Source organism: Anser anser, assembly GCF_964211835.1.
Source record: "Anser anser genome assembly, chromosome: 11".
NCBI lineage: Eukaryota > Metazoa > Chordata > Aves > Anseriformes > Anatidae > Anser > Anser anser.
In genome coordinates, this window is record NC_139732.1 from 7,312,218 (window position 1) to 7,324,303 (window position 12,086).

The 12,086-nt window shown below is 33.2% G+C and overlaps 1 protein-coding gene across 12 annotated transcripts in view; it reads right to left on the reverse strand.

Annotated features, from left to right (window-relative positions):
- Positions 1 to 12,086, reverse strand: part of LOC310879881 (uncharacterized protein) — a 295,028-nt gene that overhangs the window by 258,222 nt on the left and 24,720 nt on the right. Inside the window, exon 6 of one of the 12 annotated variants that reach the window (XM_083794872.1) lies at positions 4,151 to 5,739. The exons of the other annotated variants lie outside the window; for them this stretch is intronic. Within the exon in view, the coding sequence (XP_083650998.1) occupies positions 5,736 to 5,739 (4 nt within the window). The 3' untranslated portion in view covers positions 4,151 to 5,735. Of the gene's footprint in view, positions 1 to 4,150; positions 5,740 to 12,086 lie in introns of those variants that run through there. 12 annotated transcript variants of the gene reach the window in all.

The following is a 12,086-nucleotide window of genomic DNA, read 5'->3' on the forward strand; positions in this document are numbered from 1 at the left end:
TTTACAAAGATCACAGCTGCAAACACTGTATAAGAACTTTCTTAAAGTTTACAATGATATCATTTGTTTTTATGCTTTCCATTTAAGTAGTACAGAATAAAAAAAATTTGTCATTATGATATGACAAAACTTCACTAAAACCTTACATCACCATGCTGAAATAAGTATATATTCAATTGCATTTCTGACTTGACATTCAAAGGCTTCATTTTAGAAAATGGAGGTTACTTTTCCATTTCCAGCAGTATATATTGATGCCTTTCCTTAATTTGGAGGATTAAAACAAAAACTTTTTCAGAAAAGATAACACTGATCATGTAAGCAGGAGAGGATTTTGCTGGAATCTAGTTAATGTTGTAAGTGGAAAATCACAGCAAAGACATGATATGAATCAGAGATTTTAAACCCCAAATAAATTGTGTAATGTGACCAAGCAGTCAAAATTCTTCACCATGATTATTACCATCTTTTTATTCAATGAAATGTATACGATTTTTATGTGGTAAGTTCCCTATCTGTTGCCATCAGTACCTTAAAGAGTAGGTCAACAAATGAAAATCCATTTTAAAAACATAATGAAAGTAAATGACTTAAATTGACATTATTAGTTATCGTAGTGTGCTGTATGGTCCCAGAATATAACATCACAAGAAGAGGAAAGTGTTGATTTTCACCACTTACTCTACATGAAAAATAATAACAAAACGAAAGCAACAAGAAATCTTACCTCTGTACTGCCTTAAAATAATGGAGAAAAGTTGCATTAAAACACTAGAACCAATAGGGAAAGGTGATTAAAATGCCCTATGCTCTGCAAGAATCAACAGATTATAGGAAAATAATTTCCTAAGTAATGTCAATCTGTTGTAGACAAAAATAAAAATAAAAATGAAACAGTTGGTCAATAGCATGTTTTTCAAGGCCATTTAAATAAAATCTTAGGGAAAAAAAGCTATAGAATTATTAGTAATTATCAAATGACAGGCAGAAGTAACTTCAATTGCTTTTTTTTGTTCTCTATCAATGTTTGAAATTCCATTTTATGAAATAATATCTTTATGCACTGAAAGTTTTCTACAAATATAAATCCATCACATCTAAAGTGAAAAATCCAGTAACAGTAAAGCTGGTTTCTATATTGTTTAAACATAATGCACTACTCAGTCTAAATCATAAGGGAATAAGGCACTTAAAATAGGGTGTCACATTTCGAGGTAATAAATAGCAGATTGATTCAACCTCCCAGTTGATCCTGCAGTTTACTTACATACAAGATGGAAAATAAAGTACTGAAGCCACTGTGATTTACTTCTCAGAAATGAGACACTCTATATTAGTGTAAATGAATGCAAAAGTCCAGCATTGACAATTTATTACATTCTTAGTCCAAGCTCTGATTAGATCAAATTGCAGGCTTTCTGAGCACACTGCATATACCTCACTTCAGTTTCCAGTAAACACTATCAGCGACATACACATGTACACACATGCATTATATAACACACACAAATATAATATTATATGTATTAAAAACAAACAAACAAAACAACAACAAAAAAACAGCCACAAAAATAAGTTTTTCCAGTACAACATTCTTTTTCAAAACTTGTCTGTCTCCTGTTTTTCCAATTGTGAGGGAAAGATATTCTACCTCAACAGAAAATGTATTACTTAAGAGTGGTTATATATGGGATTTTTCCTAGGAAATATTATCTAAAATAGTGGAATTTGGAGGAATTCTGAGCACTGGTCAAACTCTGAGATCACTGCATGTCTCTCTCCACTAGCGTTAGGATAAAAGGAATTGAGATATAAAACGACATTTAATACAAACATGATTCCTGAATTCTGTTTTGAGGTATTTTAGTCAACTGGTTCTGTTTCATCCACTTAATCCCAAACATTTTGGATCATTTCATATTGGAATTTTAATAGGTTTATCAAGCAAAGACTATTTAAATGGCCTTAAAATAGAAATTGAATTTAGAATTTCCTTTCTAAATACTTTCATCGACATGCATTTAAAATTAGTTAATTTTTTAAAGTTAATTATTAGATGTACAGTGTATTTTATATTTTAAATGAATTACCAAAAGATCAAAACCATTCGAAGGGAAAAACATACTAAGGTACTATTACGCTTATTTAATCTCTAAACTGTCACTTACAATAGTAATCCCCTCCCCCGCCCCCTTTTTAAATCTCAGAATAATATACTTTCCTGTGATCTTCCCTAAAATATTCATAGCAATACTATAAGTAATACTTTCAGCAACCAAAACCATTTACCTCTAAAAGTTCTAGGACTTAAAGGAAACAGTAAATAATTCTACATCAGTTTATAGCCCATTTATTATTGAAAAATAATGCTATTCAACTGTTTCCAAAGAGGCTTGCTCTACTTATTCCAGAAGGCATATGGATATTCCTAAGTATTTCTACAATAGCACAAACTTTGAGATGGATGTTCATTTAAAAAAAAAAAAAAAAAAAGCAAAGTGCAGGAGATTTGGAAGCAACAAGAGTTCTTATCTTGTTTGAGAAATGAGGAAAACTAAGTGTGTGGGACGCAAATAGAAGTACAAAGGATGACTAATGTGTCTGCACACCTACAACTCAAGGTTCAGCATCCTGGGCTTCAAGACTGCATAAATTCAAGGCCTTCAGTTCAGACTTAGTTAAGGAAGTCTAAGGCTGTGTTTTAATATAAGAACATCTTTACAAGTAAACTCAAGAGAGTCTACCAAAAATATTTCAGAATTCGCATAGCTATGTGAAATCTCTCATTCAAATGCCCCCAAAGAGTTTCACTTTTCACACCACAGGCATCCCTCCTCCCCAGTCCCTTTCCCATTACTATTGCTTAGAGAACAATATTTCACTTTTCACCACCCACAGGATTAACAATATGCAGAGATTTTTCACTGCTTCATCTCTTCTTAATCTTATACTAACTGTCATTCATAGAACAGGATCTTAGCTTTTACTTTGATTTTAATCTTTGTAACTTTCCTGGACTCATTTAATTCTTAGCTTTTTTTAACTAAGCTTTTCACTGCATTATCTGACCTCCATGAGCCACTCATCCTCCTTTTTCACTAAAGTTATCTCCATGAGAGCCCCAACCTGTACATTAAGGGCTGTTTTTCTGTTTCAGTCTTAATAGAAGGGGCATTCTATAATCTGCTTGTCTTTCAAATTCAACTTAATTATGCATCCCATAATTAACTTTTGGTAAGCAATAGTCAAACAATCCTTTAATTGCATATAGATCACTACCAATTTTTAAATTCACATGATTTTCAACACCAAGCTTTTTTAAGGCCATATTATACCATACTAACTGAGGAATCTTTGCAGCATTTCTGTCACCTTTCCTTTGGTATGGATACAACTTATGTGCTACCCTAAAATATAAATAAAATGGAGGAAAAAATCTTTATGCTGAATGTTTTGATATTTAAGTTACTTATCTTTCTCCAATGGATTCTAGCGATTAATGAATCCCAATTTCACAGATATTTTCTACATCTTTAATTTCACATATTCAAGATAGTTTCAGGTGTAAAAAGTATCAATTTTTCCTCCTTATATACTTCTAGTATTGCAAATCTTACAAAATATCTGTATCAATACCTGTAACAATATGCTGAAATGGAACACTTGCTGTACTCCAGTATATGCCTATATTCAACAATTAAATTTCCTAATACCTTTTTATTTTTTATGCATAATAAATTTAATTTTCATATTCATGCTAGTCATTTTTCCACAAAAATAGTTCCTCGTCTTCAGCTTTCAGAGGAGTAAACATAAAAAAATGAAACTGGCATTTACTAGGAACTTGAGTATTTTTTATATATATATATATATATAAATATATATATATATATACATATTTAATTAAGAAAAAACATTTGCTTTCAGGTTGCTTATACTTCCTTGGTATGTAAGCATGCAAACAACTGCTTAAAGAGCAAATTCCATTCCACAGACTTTTTAATATTGAATACTACACTAGATCTACCTTATGAAGATGAGATGTTTGATATGTTTGTGGAATACAATGCTGCCTGCCAACAGACAAAAAAAATCTGAGAATAAAGGTCATGTCAACTGTTTAAAAAAAAAAAAAAGCCAGAAAACAATACTATGGTAGAGGACCAGAATCAGCAATATTTTAATGTAGTTGTAGTTAAATATTTTTTTTTTTTATAACCTTCAGCTAATTTTTTGTAAAAGCTATGAAGTCTGACAGTGTTCTACTACCAGTAGAAATCCTTGTCTTCAAAACCCAAAGTACCATTTTTTTTTATTTTTTTTTAATAATATTAAGGACCTTGAAGGAAGATTGGGGAGTAATTCAGTACTTTAATCTACTAAATATTTTAAAGGTTTGTCATCTCTGCTTTAATGTCTATCTTTTCACAGGTGCATAATAGCTTTAGCACTGCACAAGAAGGGTCTATACATATCTCTTATGTCATAAAACACTAATCAGTGTAAACTTCAAAGCTTTTACTTGAGAGTGTAAACTTCTAACAAAGATTAGATATCTACTGAGCAGGTGCAATCCAGGAATAAAAATAGATGGAAGCATAATAAGGGAAGCCAGACAAAGCTGTTGCTAAAAAAAAATTCCATCCTTAAAGAAGTATGACCACAGCAAAAAAGAAATTTAAGATGCAATTAACACACCTGTAAATATAGTCAAGCATCTTTTAAATATTTCTTCAAAAATTTGAGTTCATCATCCAAAAGCAAATACATTATTAGGATTTTGATAGATTTGACAAATTTTGATATTCTGTTCTTGCAGTTGTGTTCAACAGATTCTATAAAGAAATAGACCATAAATATTACCATATTCACGTTAAAGGACATCACAAAATGTATAGAAAATTTGACAATTTTCTTTGAACTATTACACTTTTATATAAATCATTCAACATTTGAATTCTAGTTCTGTAATGTTCACTAAAGCCAAAAATTTCATAACCTCCTCAAACACATTCAAATAACACTCTCATACTGAAGCATTCACAGATATCCCAATGAATTTAAAACATTTAATGGGATTACATTCACACCTAGGAAATTCAAGCAAGTCCTGTCTACTTCTAACTTTCCATTTTGAATTGGCTCTAAACACAAATATAGACAAGTATAAGTTGCATAGATGTGGAAACTTCAATGTTTACATCTCACAACACTGCATTTCATACACATCCAAACTGAAGACTGGAAAAAACTTATCTTTCATCCTATAGTTTTCAGACAAAATGTTTGATTGTTGTCATACGTGATGAAAGTAGCCAAGTGTCATTAAAGTGGTATCTTAGTATGCAAAAATAAAAGCATGAGCCCACTGCCAGCAATCTCACTAACATCCCTAGAAGCAGGCTGCATTAGAAGAGGGTTGTTTACAAATGGCTAATAACACAACTTTTTTTAAGTGTGCATCTTAATATTTTTCTGTTTTCCTGAAATACCACAACCCCTTCCATTGTATATAAGCACATAAATTCTCTTTTGCATTTTTCCCTCCTCTTCCACAACCTCAAAAAGTTTTTCTCAATCAATCAGTTAGGCCAATTACACTGGCTGCTTTGTCACGTACCAAATTCTGACATACAAAAACTTTGGATCTTTAATAACACAGTGTCTCTCTTTCTTTCAGAATAAAGAGTCTGTTTTCCTGAGCAATGCAGTTGTTGTGTCCTCATTACTCCCATTTACCTGTGAATTTAAATAAACTGTCATAAAAAGTGCAGGAAGCAGCTGTGGTCAGAAGCAAGCTTTCATTATCTTTTGTTTTAGAAAGAACACAGACTTTAGAAAGATACTGGCTTCCCTACAGTTTTTAATTAATTATGGGCAAAATATGTTTATTTGCAGAGGGCATAGCACAAGCATATTCTATGCTGAAATTCCATTAAAACTTTTAGAATAGTGTCCTGCCTCTCAGAAATGAGTATCAGAGGCAGCTATTTACTGCATAAGAGAGATTTTAGAAAACCATGGGCTGTGCAAAGAAAGCCACTAGAATCTGTAATATTACTGTCAGACCCAGGTAGATGTGACAGTAATATTACACTTCTTTAGGTACTATTAATAAATAAAACACTTCTATTAATATTAATAACTATCAATAAATAAAACACTTCTTCAGGTACTATTTTCAATACCTCATACCTAAAAAACTGCCTAGTGCAACATTCTCAGACAGTAATGGGCTCTGAGTAAAGCTGCACTTGAGTCAGACAGCAATGGGGGATCCTACAACAAAAGAAGAACCTCATGTAAAATCCCCGAAATGCTCCAACTGACTGGAGAATTTATAGTGGTTAGTAGACAGTAATACCTTGCTCAAGTAGCTCTTCTCCTGGTGCATATAAACTAATTTAATACATTCACATCAATAACTTACATGCGACATCCTTATCACACCACTGCCACTCCATCTTTTCTATTGGAATACTGACACATTTTCACTCCTGGAGAGTTCTTGGCATTAAACTGGAGAGAACCCAAACTATTATAAAATGGAAGTACCTGATCTTGCAGTTAAAGAAAAAAAAAAAAAAAGGACAAGAAAACACAAACTATGACCACCCTAAGACACACATGCAGCAATTCAGTAGGAATTACAGAAGTGTTCTGTATTTTGCTCCTGTAACATTATCCCCATCTATGCCTATTCAATCCATTTACAGCATAACATTTGTGAACAGACGGTTGTACTTCTGGAGTCATCTACTCATATCTTACCTTTCTAATATTTAAATAAAATGGAAAATAAGCTGGAAAAGTATACACTCAAACATTTTTCAAAAGCAGATGTCTTCATAGTTTGGCACAGAATTCCAGATATTTTTTTTTGAGATTTTATTTTTATTCTTATTAGGACATGGAGTATATCGTATGAAACAAGATTACATCTTTATGTATTCAACGCTTGCTATGTAACAACCATCCATTTTACATCTGACTTTCAGGATAAATTGAGAATCAAGTATTTATTATTCCCATAAGACACTATACCTAAAAATAGTTTTTCATCTTGCTCATTTTAAAATTGCACATAGACGTTAAAATATTTTTTGCTTTCAAGTTGAACTTCTACAGTAATTTTACACATAAACTTAGTTCACTTGGAAGTGAATTCTCAGTATCAAGCACGCAAATACACACTGCAAGGTCTATATACATGGCAGTCCACAAACTTCACATGCAGAATATTTCTAAAAAGGAAAGCAAAGAAACAAGAAAGTCTCCAACATGTGGTCTTTCAGAAATAGCCTTTCTTGGAGCCCCTCTCCGTGGGCTGAGGCAGCCACGGCAGAGGCCTGCTTCCACCAAGGGTTGGGAGAGTTACTGCCTAGTCTCTCAGCAGCTGCCAAGAGCAGCTACACAGCAAGAAAAGGGCTAGCACAGAAAACCCTGAGCAAGCACCTGTCATTTCAGACAGGTTCCGGTCACCAATCAGTATGAGGGGATAGAAGGTATCAGAAAAGATGGCAAATGGGTGAGGGGAAGATAACTGTTCCCAGTACCAGCCATCTCCCCAGCTCAAGTGAGATGATGATGTAGAGTCACATAAATGCATTTGAGAGGGAGATGAATATTTATTTTCCTGATTGTGGAAAAAGAAACCTGCAGATTACAACAGAGTTGCTTAAATTTAGAAATGTTATTTATCCCAAATTATATCAATATACTTTTCTTTTTTTTTCCAGTTATATATTTCTAGCAACAAGAAATAAAAAAGGGAATTACTTTTAGACAGCTTGATACTTTTCTTCCCTGGTGGCCAGCAGTGGGATGAAAGAGCAGTTCACACCTTTGCAACGCAAACAGAACCCACCTAAGGCACTGTGTAAAGCAACAAGCACAATGCGAATCGAGCAAATTAGGACACAACAAAAAAGACAACCTTGCAATGAGCTGGCAACCTACGCATGTAAATTGCAAGAGTGGAAAACCCTCATTTCTGCATTAAAATAATAGATGATATAATGATCACTTAAAGTCTCTTTCAAGGATTAAGCCATTTCCATGCTGTTTATACACCTGTCACTTGATGATGCTGTCATCAACTCAGTTGATGATGCTGAATAGCTACTGCTATTGAGTAGCCAAAACCATCTAGCTTTCATTTATTTTCAGTTGTGGAAAAAAAAAAAAAGGGAAAATAATGAGGATAATTAAAGCATTTACAATGAAACCTAATGTGTTCGTATATGGCCTAAGAATCTTATCTGATATGGCTAACATAACATACAAATAATCTACTAATTTTAGCGCAGAGTTCTTTCTTTTCATTGTTAGATGTCATTTCCTTCTTTATACCAAATGCTTATTAAAAACTAATTCCTAGAATATTAAATATATCACTTATTCCAATTTAGCACTTAAAAAACTGAAGTATAAAGCCTTCTTTAATATACTTTGTACAAAATATACGGATATTGCTCATTTTGTGGAACAGGTATATAAAAGAGAATCAAATAGAACTCATCAAGACACAAAGTGTTGCATGAGCCTATTAATTTGTGAGACGTCAATAAAAATTGTATAGCAAGATAGTTTGTAGTCTAGCTCTCACAACCCATATTGAACAACTAATTTAACTAGGTAAGACAAACCACTTAGTTGCTAGATGCGTGCTATAATGAGAATATCTGTATTAACTATAGATATTTTTATTAAAGCAGGGTGTGTTTACATATATAAATCAAAAAATTATCAAAAATAGAAAGTATAAGTTGAAGACTCCTTTTATATGAAAGCTTCTAGTTTCAAGCAATGATGTACCTGCAAATAATGCAATTATTATTTATTAAAGCAACATATATAGAGTTCTCTCAACAAAGGACCCCTGAACAATGAATCGTAAGCCCCACGTAAACTGAGACTATTCTGGCATACCTAGCTATTCAAAATCTTTGTTCAACAGATAATCAGAGCCTAGTTTCAATAAAGAGTTCTACTGCAAAGACATCAAGTATCAGTACAAACCCTAGTGTGGTTTCAACCTCACCAGGAACAAAAAGCTTATAATTATCATAGCAGATACCTGTACACAAACAGGATATTTACTATGATTATCTGTTACTTAGGTTTTGTTTGATTTAAGTAAGATTAAAACCGTTTTAACTGTTTCAGATGATGGGTAAATGGGAAATCAAACCTAAGAAAAGAGAAACTACTGTACTTCTCATTACTCACAACCTGATATGGGTAAAATGAGTGGCTTTTAATGAAGGAGAGCTGATGCATGGGATTTCAGGCCGAGATCCACATCAGTCTGTTCCTTCTCCCAGGAACTCAGCACATCCATTCCTTTTCCTAGACAGGGCCTCACAATGGGCTCAATCCAGACAGCAGGAAAACAGACAAAACTTCATTCAGTGATTCATAAACCTAAATGAAACATTTTCTATGCTAACATACTACCAATGAAAATGTGATACAAAGCTTATATCCTTATCTCCAGTTAATTTGGCTGAGTGGAGTTTAGGCTTTTGTGCACTTCTAGTTCAGTTCTCTGTTATCACTTAACTCTTCTGTGAATCTAGGCTTAAGTTATCAATAATCCTACCTTTTTAAGGAACTGAATCTACGAAAAAAAAAAACACAAAACATTTCTCTAAGTTATATATCTGATTTTCCTATGTAGTATTGCTTTCTGAATCAACACAGCCATCCTGCTGAACACAGACTTTCAAAAGGAACAATCAATAGGAAACACTAAAAGGTATCTCAAACCCAGTGCCTTCCCCAGATTCCATCAAACTGGTATTTATAGTTCAGAAACATTTCTGATCAAGAACTTTATTCTAGAAACATGGCTTTAGAAACAAAAACAAACAACATAAGAAAAGTGAGATTATTATTTCAGCTTTCTCTAAACTTCCAAACATCCATGTTTTTTCTGATCCAGTTTTAGTCACTTTTAAAAAATCAATCCTTTGCGTTGGTGCTTTCATGTATAAGGAGAATTATACTTAAAAAGGAAAAAGCAGCCAGAAGTGCTGATTTACCTTTCTCCCTGCTTCAACTCCAAGACATTGTAATAGATCCAACACCTAAAGATAGGGTAATGCTTTTAAGTATCCTGTCTACGGGTTTAGAAGAGCATCATGTGCCGATTTAACTGAACTAAAACACAGCAGCTCACACAGAGAGGATCCACATGTAGTCATTAGGGATCATTTCTGTTGACAGCACAGCTAACTCTTCCCTGAGCACATCTGTAGGACATCATTCTGTTTTTACCTTTCTACTTTTCACACATTAAAAACTGAAATTCTCTTTAACAAAGTTATTGCAAGTTGCCAGCAAAAGAGCTTGCCCTGCCTATGCGCTGACCAGGTCACACAAAGCAGGGGAAGGCGAGTAGCCATGTTAAAATGCTTTCTCTCCCCTAAATCCCTCAGGGAAAGGTCCTTACCACTGTGCCAGTGAATTTCTGTAGCTGCCTCCATCATAAATACTCTGATTAAAATGTAAATTCAACCAGCCTATCAGCTTCCCATTAAGAGGACTCTTTAAAAACACCATTAATCAGCTGAGAGATATGTAGTGAAATACCACTTATCAATTCTAACTGCTTATGACAGTTAACAAAGCTTTATATTTGCCCCAAACATGTGCTGATCTATCAATTATGCCAGGGTTCACTCTCACGCTAATTGTACATTTTCTTCTCTAATGCATTTTTGCTGTTATCTCATAGGCTAATGAAAGCCAGGAAATCAATACATATAAATTATACATGCAAAGAAGGACTGCTGTGAACATAAAGTTTCTAATTAATTGCACTTGATTAATTTATATCCTTTAATTATCTTGCTAAGCCACAAACAACATAAATATCCTTGCAATCTGGTTATTGCTATGTCAGTCATAAAAAAAGCAGACACAGTAAATCTATGAAATCCAGCAAACTCCATTGCCAAAAAACATGGTATGGCACAGCACATAAATATAACGGGGCTTACTCAAGACACCTATGAATAATTTTAGTGTGACAAATTACCACTAAATATGTTGTATAGTTATTTGACTAGGGTTATAATGATGTTATAACTTTACACGTAGCATACAGGGTAAGCAAAATGGAGGCTTGCCATGCAGGATTATGGATGCTGTTACTTGTATTTATAAAATAGCTTTGCAACAAAAATGTAAGTGATATTGATATCTGATTGGGCAGGGTCAGCGAGCAAATTATCAATATTCTAAATTAGAGTATTAATGTTTTTCTGCACGTAAGATCTCACAGCGATTTGTTTGAAGAGTTCTGAAAACCAGAAATGCACACAATCAGAACATAATAATGATATACCCAACTCTAAGCAGAGTTAAATAAGAGCTACCGTACTGTCTTTTATAAGAGTGGCCAAATGTAGAATTCTTCCATTATGTGAATAGCTGTAACTTGGTAAATACTTTTTTTTTTCCTTTTCAAATTGCATGTACTTTGATAAACCAACCATATGTCACTGTTCTGAAATCTAATCCTATCAATCCACCAGGCTTGCTCTTTGTCCTACACAACAGCATATTACTGAATATCTGTATCTACAACTTTCATAAATGTGTAAAAAGAAACTGTATCTGTCTACAGAGAGACTCAGACAGAGACCATCTGTCAGCGACTAAAGCTATTCTTTAAAAAAGAAAACATTCATCTGGGATTTGCCCTTTACAGAGTAAACCCACTTAACCTCCCAATAAGATTAACTGTTATTTGTTTCCATTAAACAAAAATGACCATGCTAATATGCATTTAATAGCACTAACAATGAGAGAAACATGAACTTTGACAAATTTAAATTCTTTAAAATGCGAGAACTTTTTTTTAAATTTAATGACAGCTATTTTGTTATTCATAAATTACTATCATTTTTCATTACAGACTTTCTTCCCTGAAGTTGAGAGTAAAAGAACAAAAAAAATCTGGGTAAATATTGAAACTAAGACAGCAGGCTCTTGAGTCTGCTACATATTACAGAGAGCAATGAGCGTATATAAATTAAGTCTGAATAATGCATATAAAAACCCAATATCTTTGGAGC